The sequence below is a fragment of the Poromitra crassiceps genome (assembly GCF_964638095.1).
Source record: "Poromitra crassiceps genome assembly, chromosome: 10".
NCBI lineage: Eukaryota > Metazoa > Chordata > Actinopteri > Beryciformes > Melamphaidae > Poromitra > Poromitra crassiceps.
The window spans coordinates 28,852,418-28,879,098 of NC_139631.1; the positions used below are offsets into that span (position 1 = coordinate 28,852,418).

Here is a 26,681-nt window from a genome sequence, read left to right on the forward strand (position 1 = left end):
CAGCCATCATTTAGAAAATGTGTAATTTAACCACCAGTCTTTATTGAACAGTTGTAAATACTTCAGGAGGCTTCATTGGAGCAGCAGCTGGCGGGCTTCAGATGCAGACTGCCATTTCTCCAGCTGCACGCTGAACTCTACAGTCAGGGGCTCCAGCTGGATGGAGGCGGTGCCTTCCAGCTCGCCTTGCCTCCGTCCTTTGCCTGTGCAGGACAGCGTGAGACAGGTTCAGCAGACTGAGCAGAACACGTGGTGTGATGAATGATAAATCCAGGTATGTACAGGTGTGTCCCCTTTTATTCTTGATTTGCTTTGGGATGACAACGTTCCTTTAATGGTAGAAAGTCAAAAAATGACAGTGTGGGGTGGTCACATTTGGCATTTTATTCTTTATTGACTATGAGCACAGGCCGGATTTGAACCCTGGTGACTGAAGGACAGAGTTTACATGGTACACTCAACCCAGGGAGCCTCAGGGCTGAACCTCGGCCGCTGCGCGGGCTCGCCCACCGCTCGGCTGCTGCGTGACCTCGCCTGCCCTATTGGCATGCGCGGCGCACAATTGCTCAACTTCGCATCACTGATGTCATCAGTGTTTATCTCTCCATCCCATCTATATCCCATAGAGATAAGCACAGTGTCGATCTCTATCATATCTATATCCCATAGAGATAAGTAGCCTACAGTGTCATCTCTATCACATCTATATCCCATAGAGATAAACAGTGTCTATCTCTTATCACATCTATATCCCATAGAGATAGCCTACATCTATCACATCTATATCCCATAGAGATAAACTGTCTATCTCTATCACATCTATATCCCATAGAGATAAACTGTCTATCTCTATCACATCTATATCCCATATAGATCAATACAGTGTATATCTCTATCACATCTATATCCCATAGAGATCAATACAGTGTATATCTCTATCACATCTATATCCCATAGAGATAAACTGTCTATCTCTATCACATCTATATCCCATAGAGATAAACTGTCTATCTCTATCACATCTATATCCCATATAGATCAATACAGTGTATATCTCTATCACATCTATATCCCATAGAGATCAATACAGTGTATATCTCTATCACATCTATATCCCATAGAGATAAACTGTCTATCTCTATCACATCTATATCCCATAGAGATAAACTGTCTATCTCTATCACATCTATATCCCATATAGATCAATACAGTGTATATCTCTATCACATCTATATCCCATAGAGATCAATACAGTGTATATCTCTATCACATCTATATCCCATAGAGATCAATACAGTGTATATCTCTATCACATCTATATCCCATAGAGATAAACTGTCTATCTCTATCACATCTATATCCCATAGAGATAAACTGTCTATCTCTATCACATCTATATCCCATATAGATAAACTGTCTATCTCTATCACATCTATATCCCATAGAGATCAATACAGTGTATATCTCTATCACATCTATATCCCATAGAGATAAACAGTCTATCTCTATCACATCTATATCCCATATAGATAAATACAGTGTATATCTCTATCACATCTATATCCCATAGAGATAAACTGTCTATCTCTATCACATCTATATCCCATAGAGATCAATACAGTGTATATGTCTATCACATCTATATCCCATAGAGATAAACTGTCTATCTCTATCACATCTATATCCCATAGAGATCAATACAGTGTATATCTCTATCACATCTATATCCCATAGAGATCAATACAGTGTATATCTCTATCACATCTATATCCCATAGAGATAAACTGTCTATCTCTATCACATCTATATCCCATAGAGATCAATACAGTGTATATCTCTATCACATCTATATCCCATAGAGATCAATACAGTGTATATCTCTATCACATCTATATCCCATAGAGATAAACTGTATATCTCTATCACATCTATATCCCATAGAGATCAATACAGTGTATATCTCTATCACATCTATATCCCATAGAGATCAATACAGTGTATATCTCTATCACATCTATATCCCATAGAGATAAACTGTCTATCTCTATCACATCTATATCCCATAGAGATCAATACAGTGTATATCTCTATCACATCTATATCCCATAGAGATAAACTGTCTATCTCTATCACATCTATATCCCATAGAGATCAATACAGTGTATATCTCTATCACATATATATCCCATAGAGATCAATACAGTGTATATCTCTATCACATCTATATCCCATAGAGATAAACTGTATATCTCTATCACATCTATATCCCATAGAGATCAATACAGTGTATATCTCTATCACATCTATATCCCATAGAGATCAATACAGTGTATATCTCTATCACATCTATATCCCATAGAGATAAACTGTCTATCTCTATCACATCTATATCCCATAGAGATCAATACAGTGTATATCTCTATCACATCTATATCCCATAGAGATAAACTGTATATCTCTATCACATCTATATCCCATAGAGATCAATACAGTGTATATCTCTATCACATCTATATCCCATAGAGATAAACTGTCTATCTCTATCACATCTATATCCCATAGAGATCAATACAGTGTATATCTCTATCACATCTATATCCCATAGAGATAAATACAGTGTATATCTCTATCACATCTATATCCCATAGAGATAAACTGTCTATCTTGGGGGGGGGGGGGGGGGGGCATGATGAGAATTGACCACTGGGGCCTCTGGCTTCTGTGAAAGTAGGCTTATTGACCGTAGGGTTTTCTTTTAATATGTTATTGTATGTTTTTATTTTATTGTTTTACATTGTATATTTTTATTGTATTGTTTTATATTGTATGAACAAGGGACTGGAGATGTAAAATAGCAAAAGCTATAATCTAGTGCAATGCATCTTTTCTCTTCGGAGATTAATGTTTTTTTGTACGTTGTCCCTGAAATAAACTTCTAAATAAATAAATCTCTATCACATCTATCCCATAGAGATAAACTGTCTATCTCTATCACATCTATATCCCATAGAGATAAATAGAGTGTCTATCTCTATCACATCTATATCCCATAGAGATAAAACAGTGTCTACTAGACACGATTTATTTTATTTCAAAGTGGATTTTATGCAACAAGTTGGAAGCGGCAACATCTATTATTTAGAAGAAGAGGATGTTAAGCATCGGATAGCGTCTTCACTTCAAGTTTCTGGCTCAGGTAAATAATATTTTAAGACCTAGACGCGAGAGCGGCACACTGGTCTGATGGGAGATGCTACGTGGGTCCCCGGACGCTAATGCTCAGTATGAGCGAGAAGCGCCCGGCTACCGGGGTATAACAACTAATACTATTCTACTTTGAATGCTAAAAATCTGGGGATTTCTCTAGACCGTTCGTTCACATGTATGAATAAAAAATTTACAAGGACAGATGGCTGTGGATGAAACCATTCAGGGTCTATAACAGCAGTGTCAGTGTTTTACAGTGCTGTATGACTGACAGTGCGTCTCAGAAGCAGCGCCACCTGCTGATGGTAACAGTAAATGCCTGCATGGAGGCCAGACGACCTTGGGGGTTTCTGCTCACCTTTTGAAGCTGCTGTGCTCCTCTGTCCAGCTGCGCTGTCTCCCCTTGACTTCAGTTTCTTATCCTCCTTCTTCTTGTCCTCTTTCATTTTCTTTGCTGGATCCTGAAGAGAAGTAAAAAGTGTATATCCAACGTGAATTCAGTCTCCACATCAAGATTGACCATTTGTCAAGAGGTACTTTCACAGACATCATTTCATTCACATACTGTATGTTCTCTGGCTGCACATGGTGTTTTAACACAGTGTCAAGGGCTACTTTCAATTCATAACCAAAATTTTAGTAGAAAAGACTTCATTACAGGGTCAATTAAATTCCCGTTTGACTCACCTTTTCGAGCGTTCCCACGGCAGCCGCGCCGGCCTCTGTGAGCAGCACACCCAGGTCACACAGCACGTGGACCCTGTGACCCCCTGTGAGGAGGCCCTGCAGTGGGACGTGGGCAGAGCCCAGCGTTCTCCTGACGGGGGCGTCCTGCACCAGGTCTGCCACACACTTCTTCTTTTTCTCTTTGGATCTGTCTTTGGAGCCAGTCTTGCTTGGAGCCTGTGCCAAGATACCAAAGGCACCAAGAGAGTAACTATGTTTAAGCTTTAATTTGATAATATCAGTAGCTGTGTTTCCATTACAGTTTTTCGCAAAAGAATTGCGATATTTCTACAACTTCGACAATGTACAATTGCGACTTGTAGGCGTTTCCATTGAAGTTGCGTTTGAGTGATTCCCCGTTGCAGCAGCTGCCACAGTGATTACGCACGGGGATCTGCCCCATATCCCGTCCCCTGCATGCTCAAATCCAACCAATGGTCAATGCAAATCCCAACATGAAGTTACAATGCATATAAACGAGCCTGATTATCAATTCAAAAGAAAATGAGTCGCAAAATGTTGCTGGCTGCGTGAATGCAGTCAGCGCGACAGGCAGAGGAAAAAAGGTAGCCTATTAGCCTACAACTGGTCCGATGTAGAGATGGAGGGGGGAAAAGGCTGATTTGGTTCTATAATTGCACCTGAAACGTGTGCAATGTATTAGCCTACTCACAGTCACTGTATTCACTTCAGACAGCCCCACCGCACCAGTGTGTGCTTTTCATCCTCTCATCTCGCCGCTGTGCCAAATGCGCGCACACAGGCAGCCTGCTGTCACCATGGACCGATTTCTGCCATTAAACATTATCTAATTTGCCCGGCTACGCTTTTGCATAACACTCGTCTTTCTGCTAGGTAGCGTTGCTTCAAAGTTTTCCACTTGCTGCGGAGGTTTTGACACGGCTATCGAACCTTACTTACCAAACTTATTTTCCGCTCCTTTTCCAAGGGATAATATGGGTCACATGACGTGCAAATGCGAAAAATGTGTTTCCATTACACTTTTGCGATAAACTTCTATATCGACACGTCTGAAAAACCACCTCATGAGAGCGAAAAAACTTTTTGCGATATTTGGGAGGTTTTTCGAAATTCACGTGTTTCCATTACCCAATTTCTATTGCGATATTTAGATTTTGCGCATTTCTGAGGGTAATGGAAACACAATATATTGCATCCCTACAGAGAGCCTATCAGTTCAGCTTATCCAAAGGTTTTCAAAATCACCTTTTTTTTGAAAATCACCTAAATTGGAGTTACTAGTTACTTTCACTATGACAATATGGTGGTTTGTTAACAGACTGTTGGTTATTGTCTGGAGGTAAAATAAATCTGTGCGTATCGCATATCTCATAGATACACACTCTCTCACACACATGGCCCCCTACACTGATGCATTTCTTCAGAGGCATTTTAGGGTTGAGTGTCTTGCTCAAGGGCACTTCAGCAGGAGCGGTAGCCACCAGAGATGCTTCACATCCTTAAAAGTCACAACTAGAACACAACCTCCTGTTGGTGTCGGGAATCAAACCTGCAACCTTCTGGTTACTGGCCAGCTGAATGTGAACATCCGATATTCTCTTTTTTTTTTAAATTAAATTAGAAATTAATGATGAGCTTACTTCTTTCCCTTTCCCTCCTTTCTTCTCTCTGGGGGTTAGGCTGGGTTTGGCTTCTGGGACTTCTACAGAAGGCGCAGGCCATGACAGGACCTATGTGATGCATTGATATTGTCAAATAGCACAACATCAGTCCTGTGACCCTTGGCATCTAAATCTTCCAACAGCTTTATTTTCTGTACCTTTTCCTCCTCGATCCTAAGGCAAAGTCCTCGACTGAGGAACCTCTTGAAGGAACCCAGATCACCAACAACATGAGAACTTGTGTGGGTGAAGTCCATGCACTCGGCCCATGCCAGCTTTGATGTACTGTGTCTTAACACTGCGGAAAAGAGGTTTACCATAGAAAAAGATTCAGATTAAAGCTTGGGGGTAAAGAATATGCAGAAATAAACAACACAGAAAGAGAAAAAGATCTGGTAAGTCAGAGAGACATTGGTTGAATACGGTATAAACAGCTAATTGAGCAGTGTTTGTTAGAACAAATAACTGCTGATAAATGATCAGTCTAGTCCAGTGGTTCTCAAACTGTTTCACGTCATGGATCCCTAAACTAACACAAATTAGACCACGGACCTCCATTTGATGAGATTTCTTTCCCAAGGTCCCCCATCTGATAAGAGTTTTGCTTTTAGATATTTTATTACAGAAAGTGTATGAAACACATGATCAAATTAGTCACATTCTGTCAATGTGTTAGTGAAATTGACACAGCTGCACAGGCAGAATGCCTGCTGGAACAGGATGACTAGACCAGTGGTTCTCAAAGTGGGGTCCTTGGGGACCTCCATGGGTCATTGACCCCCTCAAGGACCCCTGGAAGTCCCCAAGGACCCCTGGAGGTCCCCGGACCCCACTTTGAGAACCACTGGTCTAGTCATCGTGTTCCAGCAGGCATTCTGCCTGTGCAGCTGTGTCAATTCCACAGAGCATGATAAGAAAAAGCAAGCTCCCAGCGTCAGAACCTGAACCTGAGAGACATTACCAAGTTACTTCATTCCTAACACAAAACCAGCAGCATTTCCTAACGCTGGCACACCTCTCTTGGTCGGCTTGTGCACTCAATGAAAAGGTTCCTCTCTCTCCCCCTCTTTCCATTCGCACAAACCTCAGTAAAGGTTTTCTTGTGCAGTATCAATGTTTTATATATATATACCGTATATATATATATATATATATATATATATATATATATATATATATATCAATTGCGGTGGTATATATATATATATATATATATATATATATATATATATATATATATATATATATATATATCAATTGCGGAGGTAAAAAAATTATAATTCTGAACATCTACACACCCTATGAGAGTTCCCAGAATGAAGATGAATACCTCAACAGGTTGGCTTGTGTTATGTCTTTATTCGAGACAATGCCTCCACCTGCTTTTTCATTGTGGGTGATCTGAATGCGGATGTTTCTGATTGTAACCAGGCGCGGACTGCATAATCGGGCACGTCGGGCAAATGCCCGGTGGCCTGGCCTGGCCTGGCCTGAATTTTTTTTTTTTTTGGTGCCCGCAGTCAGGCCACTCACTGAACAGCAGGCCAGGCGCCGCCTACTGGTTTACTAGTGGTTTTATTACTTTATTCAGGGTTAAAGTGGGTGCATCTCATTGTAAAATTTGACTCGGCCAAAAGCACTCATATTTTCGTTCGTGTATTCTATTTGTTGTGTCTTCACTAACAAATCGGGAGAAAATAATAAAATAACCCAACAGCTGATCTGCGGAGTAATCCAGTGCTGCGGCTCTGTGCAAGCTTTTAGCGGAGGAATATGGTAGTTGTACGGTTGGGAGAAAAAGCAGTGCCGAATGAAACTGCTGTTTTGCGGAAAAGTAAAGCGCTGAAAATTGTCAAAATAGAGCGTGCATGTACACGGATATCGATTTATTTAGGTGGGTGTTGTTTTAGGTGGCTAAATTACGTTTTAGTTGTTGACCCCCGTACTTACAGAGAAAAGGTTGGTTTGGCTGCTGCGCTGAGTGCGCGGTCTCGTTCCACAATTCGCCCCGCTTCAAGACCACTGTACCTAATTAAGTTAGTGTATCTAGCTGATAGGACCCCACTTCAAACAAACCGAACTATCCCTTTAAAGACAAGGCTGGCAAAATGAATAGCAGAGATAATTACCGGCCTATAGCTCTGGCCAGTATTTTATCTAAGGTCATGGAAAGGACTATACTGAATAGGCTGGAACAGTTTGTCCTGACCTCTGACAACCAGTTTGGTTTTAAACCTAAACATGGCACAGATATGTGTATTTTTGCTCTGAAGGAGATTTTAGATATGTATAACAGGCATAATTCCACAATTTGTATGTGTTTTATTGACGCCTCGAAAGCCTTTGATCGTGTGAATCATGAAACACTTTTTTATAAGCTCCACAACAGAGAAGTTCCCAAAACTCTAGTCAAAATTATGTCTTTTTGGTATGCACACCAATTAATGTATGTAAAATGGGGTAACTCTGTCTCTGCCCCTTTCAACGTGTCTAATGGTGTAAAACAAGGACGTATTTTGTCTCCATATTTGTTTAATTTTTATATGGATGATCTATCCAAGCAAAACGGCTGTGGAATAGGCTGTATGGTTGGTAATACCATCATCAACCATCTGACAGACGATTTGGTTATTTTCTGTCCATACAGTGCTGGTCTTCAACAGCTACTGAGGGTCTGTTCCCAATATGGCTCAGACTTTGACATAGTATAATGCAAAGAAGAGTAATATTATGATTGCTAGGAGCAGGGAGGACAGTAAATTGTAATTTCCTGACCTCTCTGTCTGGTACAGTCCTTAAAGTGTGTAAGGAGGCAAAATACTTAGGACATTATTTAACTGATGACCTGTCCGATGATAGGGACATTTACAGACAGTGTCGAATGTTGTATGCACAAGCTAATATGTAAATTTGTAAATTTGGTATGTGCTCTGTACCTGTGAAGACTGCACTTTTTAAAGCACTGTACCCCCATGTATACTGCCCACTTGTGGCGGGCCGCGGCGCTGCAGAAAGAGCAGTATGCAGAGATTATCTGTAGCATACAATGATGGAATGAGGCTGCTGCTCAAGATGCCACGATGGAGCAGTGCAAGCCAAATGCTTGTCAGTGTTGGTGTGCCCACCTGTTCTGCTGTTCTGCGTAATGTCATGTACAGTTGTATGTGTAGGCTCTCTGACTCTACGAACAGTGTGATGTCCTTGGCTGACAAACCTGTACTAAGCTCAGTCAGGCTCTTTTCCACTTTATGGAACCATTGGCGTTCTAGCCTTTATGTAATCACCATGTGACGTTGTGGTTATTGCATCTTTTTATTTACTTTTTTATTCTTGTTTTATGTATTGTTCTACTGTCTGTGTGCTATGGACCGTTTGCATGTCCTTAATAAAGTTTTGATTGATTGATTGATTGATTGATATAGTGTCACACCAGGGGGCTTGAACCGTGTGCACGTCAAATGAGGGAGCTGGGTAATTATTACCTTGTGTGACATCACAGGACTTTTCCTCCTGGTTCATCATCAAAGATGTCGTGTTCAAAGTGTTGGTCACTGACATTGAATGTTCGTCATTCTTGTTTGATTGTTGGTTGGCACCGGTGTCTTCCTTCACATGCGCTGCGACTACTGTGTCAAATACAGATTCACTGTCGGCCCGCTGTGAGCACAACATCACACAAAAGGCACATTGAAGGGATAGATCAAAGGAAATAATAGAAAAATGTGACAGAAAAATAATAAATAGAAAGAAAATAATTTATTTCCATGCAATTATTTAGTGTGTCTGTTCTTTGTCTGTACAATGCTTCTGGAGACATTTGTCCTCGATCTGAGCTCCTTATTTAACACATTCCACATTTTGTTGAAGGTTTTTGACAAAAGAAATCCACACGTGACCACACCGTGTGTGAATTCGTAGTAATCATTTACTCATGGTGTTCATTTTAAAAAGGTATTGTGGTTGTGCTGAGGCACAAAGTCACTGAGGTTAAGGTTAGAGCAAGCTTACGGCCAAGGCTGTTAAGCTTAATATCCATTAATTAACCCTTAATTAAGGAACCATTATTGTAAAGTGTTACCTTATTATCATCATGTGGCTTTTCTAGATAGGAGAGTCACCTTGTTATCAGATGCTTGATGACCGAGAAACTCGTATGTGACATAATAGCTGTAGGTGACAACAGGGAAGTCTGGAGTGCTGTCATCCACACGCGTCTGTGGGTCTGGGATTCCCCTCATCCTGCACACACCCACGGAGGCTACTGCCCTGTCCACTATCAGATCTGTGTCAGCAGAAAATGACCTTAACAGAGTTCCTTCCAAATGCGAAATCCTGACTTGCTTTTCATGTGATGCCTTTTTGATACACACAATCTTCTTACATTATTTGGTTATAACATGATACTGAATTTGAACTGAACCGACACAGGCCACTTTATTAGGTACACCTGCTCCGTAAATAGCCTGCTCCAACAAAACGGCGAATTCAACAGCTCTATTCAATGACAATCTCACCGCTCATCTCTGCCAAGCCCCTGAAGCGATGCCGTTCCTCGGGAGTGACCCGCGAGGCGTCCAGGTAGAGCAGCCGGGGCAGAGCATCCAGGGTGAAGCCCGGGTAGGAGGGTGCCAGGGTGAGGGGGTTTCCCTCCAGCAGCAAGGTCCTGAGGCAGGGCAGCGTGGCCAGGGCCTCCACCAGGACCCGCTGGGCCTCGAACTCACACCCGCTCAGGTCCAGAGACACCAGCTTCGGCCTGAGGTGAAACACAACGTAGAAGAGAGATGAGAATTGGTCTCTATCTAGGGGTGTCACACTCATTTTAGTCCACGGGCCACATGGGGCCCAATTTGGTCTCGAGTTGGCCAGACAAATAAAATCAATGCATAATAATAACAACCTATAAATAACAACACGCCCCTATTTTCCTGAGTCTTTTAGGGTAAAGATGAGTCCTACAGGTACTTTCTAAGAACACGTTTTCACATAAGGTAATCACAGCTACCATAGGCCTATCATAGGCATCTGCAATAGTAGGATGTATCAAAGATGGCGACGACGATGAGTATCGGGATGTGGTGGCCAACTTTGTTACATGGTGTGAGCAGGACCACCTGCAGCTCAACGTGTCAAAGACAAAGGAGCTGGTGGTGGACCTGAGGAGGGTCAAGGCTCCGGTGACCCCTGTTTCAATCCACGGGGTCAGTGTCGACATAGTGGAGGATTACAAGTACCTTGGAGTGTACGTTGACATTAAACTAGACTGGGCTAGGAACTCTGATGCACTCTATAAGAAGGGGCAAAGCCGTCTCTACTTTCTGAGACGGCTGAGGTCCTTCAACGTTTGCCGGACCATGCTGAGGATGTTCTATGAGTCGGTAGTGGCTAGTGCCTTCCTGTATGCTATTGTGTGCTGGGGCAGCAGGCTGAAGGCAGCGGACGCCAACAGACTCAACAAACTGATCCGTAAGGCCAGGGACATTGTGGGGCTGGATCTGGGCTCTCTGACTGCGGTGTCAGAGAAGAGAACGTTGTCCAGGCTACGCTCCATCATGAGCAACGACTCGCACCCACTCCACTGCGTGCTAGTCAAACATAGGAGCACGTTCAGTGAGAGACTGATTCCACCTAGATGCAATACGGAGAGGCACAGGAAATCATTCCTGCCTGTGGCCATTGGTCTATTTAATGCCTCTCTTAAAAGAGCACCTCGAAGACGCTCAGTCTCCCTGAGACTGAGCCAGCCGATAGGTTAACTGTGCCTGGCTGAGCCACGTGTGACGTATAGGGCAAGCCGACTTAATATAAGTCTGGTGTGCAATAAAGGTAATTGCATGTAATGTGTACTTCTCTACGTATTTTGCTCGCTTAGACGTATTCTACTTATTTTTGCTTCTATCGCATTTACTACTGTTTATCCTATGCTATGTTGTTCTTATTCTTATTCTTATTCTTCTTATTCTGCTTATTTTGCATTTACTATTGTTTACTTCATGCTATGTGCATGGCCGTAACTAGCTATGAGGACGGGGAGGTCCGGACCTCCCCTAATATTTCAGCCTGCAAAAAAAAAAAAAGTTTTTTTTTTTTTTTTTTTTTGCAGGCCAGGCCAGGCCAGGCCACTCACTGAACAGCAGGCCAGGCGCCGCCTACTGGTTTACTAGTGGTTTTATTACTTTATTCAGGTTTAAAGTGGGTGCATCTCATTGTAATCATGCATGATGCCAATTGCCAAGCTCCCGAAGTCAGGTATGCAGGTGGCTATATGCATGGTTTCAGTTTCATGACCCAATAAGTAACAAAAAGAGGTGGTGTAAAGTTAAAAACAACATAATATATTTTATTTTATTTTTCAATCGTTCCTATCAGGAATAAATAAATGTCCCTCTGTATGTTTTTTTTATTATCGATGATGACTTTGTGTGTTGTGTACAGCTTGGGTTGTGTACCTGTGTTTGTAGGTGTCATTTTGATATGAATTTGGCTAAAACAGTTTGTGTTTGTTAGTTACAATTATGTTGACAGGAGAGCTGAGCAGGTGGTGACATGAAAGAGAATATACTGAATAATGACATCACAACAGTATAATCCTAATGTTGATTTAAAATGATATATTACTCTAAATATGGCTAAAAAAGGGGGGGGGGGAAACGGGCGCCGCCGAATCCGCCTCCCCTTGCTGGACCTCCCCTATTTCGGAACCCTGGTTACGGCCCTGGCTATGTGTGTTCTGTGAGCGAGCTACTGTAACTTGTCCCAATTTCCCCCCGGGGATCATTAAAGTCTCTCTGATTCTGATTCTGATTCTGATATCAAATCTACGAAACTAGTTTACCATTTAGTGATGAATACAGAAACATGAATAGGCTACTTCATATTGTAACTTGCTCCTGAAACCTGCTACCTCTTAGCCTTCACAAGTGCATCAATATCAGGTGTCAAATCTCGAGCTTGAAAAATTGGATTGAAGGACTTCTCAGTGCAATTTTCACTTTGCCAAGTCATCCTGTGGGCCGGGTTGGACCTTTTGGCTGGCCGGTTCTGCCCCCCGGGCCATATGTTTGTCACCCCAAGAGTTCAAACTGTACTTTTTATTCAAACATAAACCTAGTAACTAGGGATGTTCATCAGTTATCGAAAATCGATAATTGATCGTTAAGGAATGGAATCGATCATGTGGAATTCTTATCGATTTTGTTATTATTATTATTATTATTATTATTATTATTTATTTATTTTATTTTTTTGCGGACTAGGTTTGGGTAGAATTCTTTCCTCCTCGCCCCACTCCATTGCACAGCCGACTAACGTGAGGTGGAGCTTCATATAGTCTCTAGTTTTCTGGCTGGGGACGGGCCTTTGTGCCAACAAAACTGTTTTAAACATGGGGAATTCACACCGGCATGCGCCGGGGACAGCAGAGTGTTGGAGAGGAGACACATTGAAATAAAGAGTTAATTGAGGAGAACATGTTGTCTTTCGTATTTTCTGCCATAGGCATTCATTTTGTAAAAAAAAAAAAAAAAAAAAAATATTATTAATATGATCGATAGGCTAATCGATAATTGATCGTTAATTTTCCCCGATTTTCGATTATGGAAATTTTTCAAAATGAACATCCCTACTAGTAACCGCTTTACAGTTCTGCACTATTATGCACAGTGAAGAAAGGAGCGATTTTGAAATAGTAAAAATTATATCTTTAAAATCGTTGTCTCAAAAAGTTGGGTTAAATCAGGCTCAAAATGTTTGTGGTATATCATCTATACCCTCTGTTTCCTGCCATTTTAATAAAATATCTAACAAAGCAGATAAAGTGAAACTAGGAAACAAAAGTCTACAACCAAACTTCATAAAGTGTGAAAGTCATCCACAGTTATCTTTAACGCCTTTGATGATGCTTTGACGTCTGGCGCTTTTGTTTAATCTGATTGCTTGTTGTCATCAAGGCGCTGTGAATCCTGTAGGCCACAAAACTACAGCAAAGTGTCATCCACAGCAAAACCTTCTAATAAATATATTGAAATGCCAAAGATTTGTAATAAAACAGTTTTCCCTTAAACAGTCAATATACACTTTGTTACCCTTTTAGCAAGTAGACTGATATTATTACATAATATATTATTATTATTATTATTACTGGAAACCAGCAATTAACTCAGGGGAGGGAGGGGGAGCAGTTTCCTTCATGTGCACGATGACTAACCAGTGGTTTCCTGTGAGATGGTGGACGTCTTTAAGGGAACCCAGATTGTTTGAACCCAGGCCGAGATGCTGTAGGCGAGGAAGATGGTGGTTGCTCAGACTGTCGAGACCACACAGCCGGTTGGCACGAAGCTCCAAAATCTGTGAGAGGCGTGAGTGCTAATTATGACAAGGAGTTTGCGGTGGTGAATCTGATCATCTGATAAACTACTATGCTTCACAATCAACAAGTGACAACTGATTCACTATGGAAAATGCCAAAGACCCTGTTGGAGTTTTGAATCTTGACAGTGTCAGTGGACCTTATCTCTTTGACTGGACGTACAGCTCATTCAAGGGAACTTTTCTTTTGCAGGGATGTGACTCACTCTCAGAGAGCGGGGAAAGTGTCCTGCAGGTAACTCAGAGACGTTGTTGGCACTCAGCACCAATTCCTCGAGGTTGGAGAACTTCAACAGGCCATCGTCGATGACTGACACCTGATGCGCACGCACAGAGATCAAATAACTACAAAGTTTCACAATCGTACAAAAGCAGCAAACTATTTATTGGGTGAGGGAAGTGGATAATAAATAAATAAAAATAAACGCCAGCTCAAAACCTTACTTTTTTTTTTGCTCTGCAGCTTTTAACTGTGTAATGTTTGTAATGTTTTCAACTCAATTCAATTCAATCCGATTCAATCCAATTCAAAAAATCTTTACTGTCCCCAAAGGGCAATTCAGGTGCAGCATCTAAACACAGACAACACACTACTCTACACACAGTAGTACGGTAATCAAATCAAGTGCAAAAGACTAAGAAAGTGCTAATACAACTGTTCTGTGCATTGGACCCGAAAAGTGAAATGTGGACACTCACCCCCTTGTCCACGATGCGGAGAGTGCTGAAGTATTTGAAGACGAAGTCCCCATGGAGGCGGTGAGGCGTCAGCACACACAGCTGTCTGAGGGCCGGGGCTTCGGGGCTCCATGATGCCTCTTGGTGCCAGGGGGAGCGAGGGCAGGTCAGCAGGTCCACGAGGGCCTCTGGCTCCTCGCTGTGGGCTCCGGCTCTGCCCGCGTCACGCTCCACATGGCCCCAGCTCTCTTCTTTAGATCCACCACCACTGGTCTTCCTCTGACAACAAAAACCCACTGTGTGTTGAGCTGTACTACTTCATATACATGCATACTGTACAAGACATACATACGCTACCAGTCATAGCTTGGACACAGCAAATGTTTCTGTATTTTTACTATTTTCAAATAAATCAAATCAAATCATGCAGTGACAAATAGTGTTAAACAAATCAAACTATATTGGTTACATTCTATACGTAGGCGCTCTGTTGCCTTGATGGAAAACGCTTTGGAATTTCATACATAGGCATCAACTTCACTATTTATATATGTATGTATGTATGCATGTATGCATGTATGTATGTATGTACTGTATGGCCCCTATCGTTGCATCGGCGCAGTTTCTAGGCCGAGCGGCAGGCGCAGATCAAAGCAGTGGGCGTGGAAAGGCGCACTTGATATCGTCGTGCTGGCGCTAGATGCAGCCCAAAGCATTACAACCACGCCTTTTAGGCGTAAAATTATGCACCGTCATGCTCATTGGATAAGTGCAATAAACGAATCGCACGCTTGCCTTTTTAGCTCCAATTCCAGTGATCCCGCAAAACCAGACGAAAGCCAAACGCTCTGCCCCCCCCCCCCCTCTCTTCATCCAGCCTGTCTGTCTGCATTATAGGCTATTATTCCATATTATTATGCTTCTCAAACCAATCTAACTGCAGTTTCAATACTGCAAGCATGTAAATACGCTACACTATAGCAAGATCAAAGTGAAAATAATGTACTAAACGCATCAGCTAGAAAAATATAGCCTATTAGATTGGTGAAAGTTTGTCCAGAAAGATATCGTTTTCTCTCCCCTGCTGCAGGTAGAATGATGCACATAAATATACCCTACATTATGTAAAGTCATTGCATAAATGTGTTTTTATTGTAAAACTAAATGTGGAGTAGGACGAAGTTATTGGAGCGCACATCACAGTATAGCAGATGACCGTAGAAGCTTCCGAAGCGCGTTCCGCTGTCACTTACCTAAATCACGTTAAATCCACACAGGGTATATATAGGCTCAAGAGGACATATATGTTTCACATAGGGTGGTGTTTCATTTCATGTTTTATTTGGTCCAATATTGAAATGTTCGACAATTGCAGGTTGTCTTACCATTACACATTATTTTAGATCTACCTTTTATGTCTATTTCGGCTCTATTTAGTAGCGAAATGGAGGACCCAATTGCATGCTGGGAGTGGACATTCACAGGCAGTAAACTTACAACTGCTATTTCCTATGGGAAGCTGGGTGCTGCGTGGCTGCTATGTGTTGTGTCTGTTTGAGCGAGGGAGTCAGAGAGAGAGAGAGAAGGGTGACTCAGAGGCAGAAGAGCACTGGCGCACTGAATACGCCTGGTTTCAGAGAGAGACAGAGAAGGGTGACAGGGGAGAGGCACAAGTGCACTGGCGCAGTGAATAGGCCTGGTTTTCAAAGGCGCAAAGCGCTAAATTTAAGGCAGGTGCCAAGATATCAGTACGCCGAGATTTAAGGCCGACACGCCCACTTTGGCCCATTCTGGGGCTGCGCCACGCCCATTCGGCCTAAAGCGCATTTGGCAGCCTAAAGCCATATTGATATCGTCCCAAAACAGGCGCAAGGCACGTTTTTTTGCGTTTAAGGCCCGTTTTAGCGCCGAAGGCTTGTGGGAGAATAGGGCCCGAAGTATGTATGTATGTATGTATGTATGTATGTATGTATGTATGTGTGTGTGTGTGTATGTATGTATGTATGTATGTATGTATGTATGTATGTATGTATGTACATGTATGTATGTATGTATGTATGTATGTATGTGTATGTATGTATGTACTGTATGTATGTATGTATGTATGTATGTATGTACTGTATGTATGTATGGATGTATGTATGTATGTATGTATGTACTGTATGTATGTATGTATGTATGTATGTATGTATGTACTGTATGTATGTATGTACTGTATGTATGTATGTATGCATGTATGTACGTACGTACGTACGTACGTACAGTATGTATGTATGTATGTATGTATGCATGTATGTAAAGTATGTATGTCTGTATGTATGTATGCATGTATGTATGTACAGTATGTATGTACAGTATGTATGTACATGTATGTATGTATGTAAAAGTATTAGTAACAAGGACAGTTTTAGATATTATGGACATTCTTTTGTGACAGCTATGGACTGTTGACACGGTCTAATCTGGCATGCATGGACAATTAACAGTCATCCATGTTATATATAGTTTCATTTCATGATCTGGCATTTTGTTTGGTGGTGTGTTTGTGTGGGGGAGGTGGGATCTACTGTATGTTATGTTTTTTTGCATCTTTTTTATTGCATTTCTGTATGCTTATATATTGGACAAAGCAAACTATCTAACCAAGAAAACATTGCAGCAAATTTTACAGTTGAAATGAACTCACCCAACTGCCGTGTCCACATGGAAAGTCGCTGAGACACAGGCTGCGAAGCTGCTGCTCCAACACAGAAGAAAGTGTCTGGGAGCCCATAAGTTACTAACAGAGAAGTTCAGATGGGTGGGTTCCCATGAAACACAGACATAAACACAGAGTAGCTATCTAGCCATGTAATTAATATACAGTATTCTCAGGTGCATTGTTCAGTCTTTGTCACTTAAAAGGTCTCTGCTGACTGTTTACAAACAGTTGTTGCCTGGCAACAGCTGGGGCTCACACCAGGAACACTATACCATGTCAGGACGTCAGGTTGCAGTGCCGGGCTGCGTCTGTGTGAGGCAGCAACCACTTTGATCTGTTTGTTTCCTGAGTATAGCACATATTTGTATTCATCCTGTTGACGCGGCAGTCTGTTTTGACTGATGCATTTTCCTGATTGTTTTGGATGCAAAATTAAACAGTGACTCTGAGGTTGAAGCAACCGTCACCTCAGAAACTGTGAAAGTGATGGTTATCTATAATGTCTTTGATGATGATGATGCTGAAATTATTCTAATAATTACTTTAAACTTGAGCTACTAAGAAATGATTGCATAAAGGTCTCAGCTCAAAAAGAAAAAGCCTATGACATCATCTTAAACGTCAGAGCCAAAGGAATATTACTGTAACCAGAGAATGATCAGAGAGAAAAGTTTGGCATCAAATTTGCTACGATAACTTCCTCCCACATAAAACCAATAGTGTGGTCAAATGTATGACACGGAAAGATTTAGTACCAGATCATTTGGACGATAATGCCATAGGCATAATCCGACAACTGATTCCATACAACAAAAACTCCCAACTTTGGATATAAGTATTATGCATTGTATTGCAAACAAAGATTGTGAAAATGGGGGAGCTTCTCTCTATTTCTATTGCTTGAAAGTTACATTTGTAATAAAATGAAAAAGGGGGAAAAAAATCTACAAATTTCAAGGTGGGGCTCATTAAATCTAAAAATGTACATAGCTTCTGCTGGACTCCAAGTAGACTTGGTTTAAAAGATTCTACAAGCTGCTGGAAATGCAGTGTTGATGAAGGTGCACTGGTACATGTACTATGGTCATGCCCCAAAACCCATCAATTCTGGATAAGATTAAAAAACATACAGTAGCAACTCACAGAATCTATACCTAAAAGACAGACAGGAAGAAATGGGTCTAGCTAAGGAAGCAATTACAAATTCCATTTGAATTTGCTTCCAAACCCTTCACTACATTTTGAATGCCCTAATCAGGATCAGCTCATCTAGCTCCAAATCTGTCGGTCTGTCTGTAAGAGTTTTTTTTTTATGACCAAATGTTTATTATGACATTATAGACATAACATTCACATTAACATGTTGGCTGCTTCCATTCTCCTTCCCCATTCAGAGCCAGATTAACACTCCCAGGGGCGCCCCTACCCATCGTCTGACTGGGGGGTTTCTAGGGGGGGCTGTGCCCCCCTGGACAACGAAATTTTGTACATTTTAAAGTAAAATGCATGAATCTGATGCACTCTGAGAGCAAAAGGAAGAGGCTAATCTTCACATTAATATCCTCTTCACTGTGCTGTGGCTTTACAATGATGAAAAAATAATTGTCTAATAAACACAGGTGCAAGCAAAACACTAATGAGGGTTTCCAAATTCCAATCATGGAAGTTTGAAGCCCTCATTCGTGTTTTGCTTGCACCTGTGTTAACCCTGCCTTTTCGACAAAAAAGACCCCATGAGAAGGGTCTACTGTCCCAACTCCCAGGCTATGTAAATAGCCTACAATAAGCAACACATGTGACTAAAGTGTGTAGGCTACAATAAAACAGAACAGACAGGTTGCTGATATGGGATTCATGGCTTCTGTTCAGATATCAAATGCATGGCATGTTTGTGCCTTCCAACCATAGCATTAAAGATAGTCAATCTTTTCTAGTAGAACAATGTACTAATAGCTTATACTGAAGTAGAACCATACTGTAACTGTAGTAGGCTACATTACTGGTTCATTTGAACAAAACATTAAGAATAAGAGCAGCTTATGGAATTTATAAATGTCCTTTGTAACAGCAGTGTAGAGAAATATCTGCAAATGACATCTCAAAGACAGGATGCTGTTGAGAAATAGTTGAGGCTGTCTTCAATTGTGCTAAAACAACATTGGTAAGCTTTGTACAAAGAAGATACTGTTGCATTAATATTGGTATCCTATTTTATGGTTAAGTAGCCTATATTTGCAGGCTATTGGTATTGTTATATATTTTTTGTTTACTGGGAGTAGCCTACTCATGAGTCTCTCACCTGCTCTCCCTTTAGGTCGTTTTACAGTACAACAGACAGCAACAGAGGCAGAAACACTGAAATTATTTAGTCTTATATTTTATTATTTTATTATTATAAACCAAACCTCAAAAATAACATGCTTTACTCATAGTCTTCAACTAAACCCTAAATATCGTAGTATAAAACATATAAAACACATTTTAATCATATATATATATATATTTTTTTAATTGACATTACATTTCCAATACAAAACTGCAGAGGGTGCCACAGCACCACAAGCACCCCCACTTCCCGCGCCCCTGGTCACCACTTGTCCACAGGCATCCAATGAGACTAAATCATCAGACTTAATCTTCTTGGAAACAAATTTTATTTTGTCCTGATTGGTCTTAGATTTGTGTCATAGTTCTGTGGAGCCCAACATGAGCCCGACCAAAAAAAAAAAAAAAAAAATTTTTTTGGAGGGCCCCTTCACACCGAGGGCCCCTGGGCACCTGCCCAGGTTGCCCTATGGTTAATCCAGCCTTGCCATTCACCATCTCCAGTACACACTAAAACATAACAGAGCATACATACAATCACATATACAGTGCAGATATGCGCATGCATGCAAGCACGCTACACAATATGATACACTTTACATCACTCGACTTAGGCTATATCGTTTTACTAATTCGATTGCATCTGTAAGAGCTTCAATTGTTTCCCTTTTTGCACCATTTACCCTTGCTATGGATGATTCTAAAACAAGAGTACTATGAAATAAATACATCCACTGATCTACCTTAAGGACATGGGGTGGTTTCCATCTCATTACCAGAATCTTTTTTGCAGCTGTAAGGCCAGAGAAAAATATTGTTTTGGTTTTACCAGACATATTGAGGGAGCAATCATCATTTAACAACATAACATTGGGTAAAAGGGTATTTTAGAGCCAATGCTATCTGATAAAATCAGTGCAATCTGTACCCAAAATTATCTTACACCTGAGCATTCCCAAAACATATGGATGTAGGTGCCAATTGACTTTTGTGGACATAGCAAGCAAAAAGGGGTGGTAGTTATCTGTAATTGGCAACACTTTCTAGGTGATAGACTCTATGAATCATTTTATAATGTAACAGTTGATTATTATAATTGCGAGAAGTAGCAGAAATGTTCCTCCATACTCTTTTCCAGTCTATTATCAGTCCATAATCTTTCAAATCAATATTCCAGACTTTAACATTGTGTTGCATTTTTTTATATACAGGTCTGTCTGTAAGAGGGTGCCATTTGAGTGCAAACAATAATTACTAGTTCTACAAAGGTAGATAAGAGGGGAGCAGACCAAGGATGGATTTATAAATAAATATGTACTGTTAAAAATCCCAAGGTGGACTTCTTGGTATCCTGGACTCAACTTCCCATAATCCACCACACCCTCACTTTTTTTTTTAAATATATATATATCATTTTTTTTATTAATTTTTTGGGCATTTCACCTTTATTTATTTTTTTATATAGGACAGTTAGGCAGACACGAAAGGTGGGGAGAGAGAGAGGGGATGACATGCGGCAAAGGACCGCAGGTCGGATTTGAACCCGGGTCGGCCGCGCGAAGGGCCGAGCTTCAATGGATTCATTTGTAACCATCCATCCTTCATCCAACAAATGGTTAAATGGCCCTTGGATCCTCATGTTTGAATGTGTCAGAGGCTCTATGATCCATACCTTTCCATAACACTTAAACATACATTCCAACAGTTACGTTATTCCATACCCATAGTTTTTTCATATACCCAATGGTGATTAGTGAATCTGGACAAGGTCAATGAAAGCCACTGAACTCTGGCATATAAGGTGCAATAGTGAGTACCCTTGTGCCAGCATCCTGTGACAAACCTCAGAGCAATGTGGTATACACAGTATTCCGCCAATGCACGCATTGTCAGAGGCATAACAGATACAGATCACCATAGTTAAGCAAGGGCAAAAGCAGGATGTTTCTCAAATGAAAACTAAGCATAGGCTTCAGTTTCATGTGAATCTATTTGTATCTATTAAATGATTTTATTGTGTGTAAAGCGACTTTGAGTATTTAGAAAAGCGCTATATAAATTTAATGTATTATTATTATTATTATTATGAATCTGAAACCATAAAATGTTGATATTCAAAGTATGTACTTCTTTCTTATGTATATTTGAACTTGTGTCTGACTTTGTGAAATCCTACAAATTAAATCAGCTAAAATCACATTTGCTTCAATGCTCCTTTCTTTTAATTTTTAAGAAGGAAATCCCCAAAAGCTATAATGGTGCCTCAGCACTTTGAGACGCTGCGGAAAAATAGTCAGATGTTGATCTTTATCTTTATTTGAGAGTATAATAAAAGGGATCCTCTTGAAGGATGGATATGAGAAAGTGTCACATCAGAGTCTCCTGCTGAACTAATATTCACTCCGTTAATCAATCAATACTCTGTCACTTGTCATGTATCTGCGTGCTGGTAAGCATCTTAAAGAGCAATTTGAGAGTGTGGCTGAGAGAGAAAACCTTTGAAGTTGGAGTGTTCCTGTAAGACCTCTTGAGTGCTGATGGCTGGTAATCTAATCTGTGTTTTTATTTTTATTCAGCAGTCTTTGTCCTCCTGGCCTTCCTTGCTGCCCAACCAGCCAGTGGATTTATTATTAGAAATGGACGCTCAACATCTGACAAGGCGGCAATAATTTCACGCATTCAGGAGAAGACACCGGAAGTTCTGACCTATCTGGTGAGCTAGGTTTTGGTGAATTTAATCTTAGGTGCATGTGAAAACCTGCATGTGACTATAAAAATGGGATCCATTGCCTCCCTGCTTGGCACTCAGCATCAAAGGGTTGGGGGTTAGATCACCATATGATTCCCGAGCGCGGCGCTGCTGCCGCTCACCGCTCCCCCAGGGGATGGGTCAAATGCGGAGAACAAATTTCACACATTGTGTGACAATCAGTGGGACTTTACCTTTACCTTTATGTGAATTTGAAGCATGTGCTTTTTGGACACAGTTTTATACTATAGGCTGCGTGAACTCTCTCTGCATGTGAAATTATGGTTTCAAACAAGTATTGTCATATCTGGTGGGCTAAAACCTGGAGAAACAATCACATTGAAATATTCAGATTCACTTTAATAGCCGCAGTAAATAATCAGATTATATACAATGAATTTGACTTGCAAGTACACTAATATTAATATTTTAAGTAAAAACAAATGTGATGTCAGACTATGCAACTCTTTTTTTTCATAAGTTCAGGTTTGCTTATTTATATAGCCAATCACATGCATGAATGTCATTTTAACAATACATAACAGCCTACCTATTCTACATAGCCTCACCTACCACAAAGGAAAACCCAACATGTCCAAAAAGCATTGACATGTGGGATTTCATGTTACATTTTTGTAAGGGTATCCACAAATGTAAACAGCTTATGTGGATTTAAATGATCCTATATTGTGAATCCACCTGTGCAGACAGCATACATGCCTCTCTTTGGGATGTCCCCATTTTAGATGGTCAGTAGTGTTGCTCAAGGCACAAAGCTTTGCACTTGTGTTGGGTGTTGTTAATCACTGTATGACCAGCTGTTTGTCTTCTGTCCCGTCTGGCAGAGTAACCCTGCGGTGGTGCCGACCACCTCCTGCGTGGACATGAACGTGACGGGGCGGACTGGGCTGCAGGAGCCTCAGCCTCAGCAGTTCCTCACGGCCCAGCAGCTCGCCACCTTCTGCTGCCACATCCAGCAGGTCTCCAGCACGATCATGGGAATGCCAGAAAACATCAATGACAACATCGGTGTCATCTACCAGGCCAGCATGGACCTGGGGATGCTGACGTCATCTCCCAGTCAAATCACCTGTACAGACTGCACAGCCCCCAGCTTTGACAATGACGTTGACAATCCTCGTTATGTCAAGTGTCTGCTGCAACTCTTGGTAAATTGGTTGGCTTGATTTACTGTATGGCATGAATACTGTATTTATACATTTTATAGGACATGTGATTTAAATTATTGCACATTTGGAGTGCCAAGTCAATGTAACTGTGTTACCTGGATATAAATGTAAACTCATTTTGTTGGTTGATTTGCATTGATGTCATGCAACTATTATCAGTGTCTGATAATCAAGTAATATTTATTCAAAATAAACTTTTAAGAAATAAAAATGATGAAGTGATTCAGACTCATGAGAGGCATTTTAAAACTTGAGAAGACGGCAGAATATTTTGGACAACAAAAACAGAAAAATATTTCAGAAAATATTTGTACTTTTAGGAAACTAGGCATCTCGTGCGCTACGAGCAGCTCGGCTGCTGCGCGGCCTCACCTGCCCTATTGGCGCATGCAGGCGTGTGTTTCTTGCTCACTAAATGTTATTGCATCAGTGATGTCACAATGCCTCCGTGTGTGTGTGTGTGTGTGTGTGTGTGTGTGCGTGCCCCATTATGATATCACTGATGACATCATCAGTGTGTGTGTGTGTGTGTGTGTGTTTGTGTGCCCCCTATGACATCACTGATCAGTCTTGTCACAATGCCTCCTTGTGTGTGTGTGTGTGTGTGTGTGTGTGTGTGTGTGTGTGTGTGTGTGTGTGTGTGTGTGTGTGTGTGTGTGTGTGTGACATCACTGATCAGTCTTTTCACAATGCCTCCTTGGCTGTGTGTGTGCACCCTTATGACATCACTTTTGACATCATCACTGATGACATCACATTATTAGCTAATTAGCCTAATTAAAAAATCAGGCTCCATCAGGTCACTCGCACAGGTGCCCTTTACACACTCTGAAGGTTTCAGCCCAATCGCACTTAAAACCGCATAGCTGTGGCCGAACACAGAACTTGAAACAAACAGGCAGAGCCCACATACTCAATTTTATAGATAGATATGTACAATACTAAATTTGTGGAGACCCATCATGGGCATCATCCACTACTCCCAACACTCATATGAAAACGTCATTTTTTCACATCATTTTTAAAATGACTGGAAAAGAGAACACAGAAAAATGCCAAGCTGTAGCTGAAGAAGGGACTTTGTTTTACAAATTAAATGTCATGATTCTAATTTAAAAAGCATGGCAAACAAGACAAAAATATTGTACAACCATGACATTCATACGTGCATTTCGAATTGTTCATTTGCTTAAAGTATTAAAACCTTTACGGTAAACTTCACAAACCTGCAATCAACAATGAAAGCCTGCACAAGTATAAGCAAAACCTCTATCAAAAGGTACTTTTTGCTAGTGAAACTCATAGTCAACCCAATTGTTCTGTAAGAGAAATACACACACAAGGCACCAGCTCCATTAAAGACTACCTGAGGAGTGCTAAACCAAAAGGTTTACGTTTTGGCCCAAATCCACTGGATCGTCATTAATCTGAATGAATTCTGTATTATGGTTTCAGAAATATCTAATATTTCCTGTGTCTGAGCCTGTTCGTCTTATTCGTATGTTGTTCAGAACAATTTAAAATAAAATATTGGATTTTTTTTTATATATATTGCATAAGACGAGTATGTGAATGTACTGCACTTGACGATCCGATGATCTGAGGCAGTTATTAGCAAAGCAATGTGTGGTGGTGATGAATGAATGAATGAATTTATTTGGTGATAAAAACAAGAAAGAACACAACAATACATATAATAAGAAAAGAACAGACAATATATCAATCACCGAGGATAAAAACACAATAAAGCCCGAAGGCTTATTTCCATTGTGGTCCTCACATAAAACACATAGTAAGACGAGGCATAAAAAACATAAAACACTTAAAACAATTTAAAAAACAACATAAAACAACGGAGAGCGGTTACATTAAAGGAACTCAAAATAAAACAATAGCAGCAGATAATGCAAATAGCAAGCAGGGCAATGTATCACTTATAAAAAGAATAAAATAAATAAAAAGGCTATAAAATAAATGTAAAGTGCATTGCCATGGAGCCAGTAATTTAAAGTGCATTTCTATGGAGCCAGTACTTAAGGGCTCTTTTAAAACGGCTCTAGATAGGGACTAAGGAAGCGCTGCAGCCACTTTCCTTATTCTTGTCTTTTGTTATCATTTTTGTTTTGTCTACTATGCACTTTGAGGATGGTGTTGGTTGTCGTTTTGCACTGTTGTATGTATTTATGAGAAACAAGTGTCTGAGGATGCAAGACAAATTTCGGACTCTGTCTGACAATAAAGTAATATCTTATCTTATCTTATCTTATCTTAAAACTGGTCACAGTAGTGCTTGCTTTTATTTCTCTTGGCAGATTGTTCCAGACAGTGAACTGCTGCACTGTACCTGAAACTATTTTTCCCCATCAGACTTTTAAAGCGACAGGGTATAAAATCTGTCGACCTACCGCGAGTAGCGTGCTGATGTGTTTCTCGTACAAGTAAGAAGTAGTTTAGTAGGTACCTCGGGACCTCATGTAAAGTGATTTTAAAAGTGAGCAGCATTTTGATATATAAAATGCGCTTTTCAACCGATAACCATCGGAGACTTTCAAAGTGCTTGTGGATGTGGTGGATGAGTTGAGTCCCCCCTCATAGACAAAGACACACACCATGATATGTGAAGCCCTTTGGGTGCCTTGAAAAGTGCTATATAAATCCAATCTATTATTATTAAAAACATTTTTTCCAAGATGCAACCCCCCCCCCCCCCCCCCCCAGCATGGGATATTGGAATGCCTCTTGCAGCTTCACCAGCATCAGAGACCAGGACTAACCATAAACCAGCTTATGCTGGATGTTTTATCAGTGTCCTGCATTCTGCCAGCTCCATCTGCAATAATTTTCACATTTCATACAACTCCATACTGTGATTATGTTCCTTGGTTTGTGTTTAGTAATAATCTGATGCTGCTAGATGGCTTGTTACACAGAGCCATCTGGGACGGCGTCTTTGGGAACTGTTTCGAAAAGGGCAGGCGTTCAAAAAATACCTGGCAGGTGTTTGGATAAACCATCTGTCTATCACGGGCTCGCTTCTCGCTGTCGTCACACCTAAATCCCGCCCGTAGCTGCCTCTGGATGCTGATTGGTCCGGCCCA

The 26,681-nt window shown here is 40.8% G+C and overlaps 1 protein-coding gene across 1 annotated transcript; it reads right to left on the minus strand.

Moving 5' to 3' along the window:
• Nucleotides 1-72: 72 nt before the first annotated feature.
• Nucleotides 73-17,391, minus strand: LOC310784364 (leucine-rich repeat-containing protein 43-like; the record flags this gene model as incomplete). The annotated part of the gene is made up of 12 exons (XM_083645375.1): nucleotides 73-203; nucleotides 3,566-3,668; nucleotides 3,895-4,110; nucleotides 5,556-5,645; nucleotides 5,735-5,874; nucleotides 9,059-9,233; nucleotides 9,695-9,858; nucleotides 10,091-10,329; nucleotides 13,780-13,919; nucleotides 14,147-14,257; nucleotides 14,640-14,897; nucleotides 17,305-17,391. The coding sequence occupies 12 exons, from the start codon at nucleotides 17,389-17,391 to the stop codon at nucleotides 73-75; spliced, it is 1,854 nt and encodes a 617-aa protein (XP_083501501.1).
• Nucleotides 17,392-26,681: the final 9,290 nt, after the last annotated feature.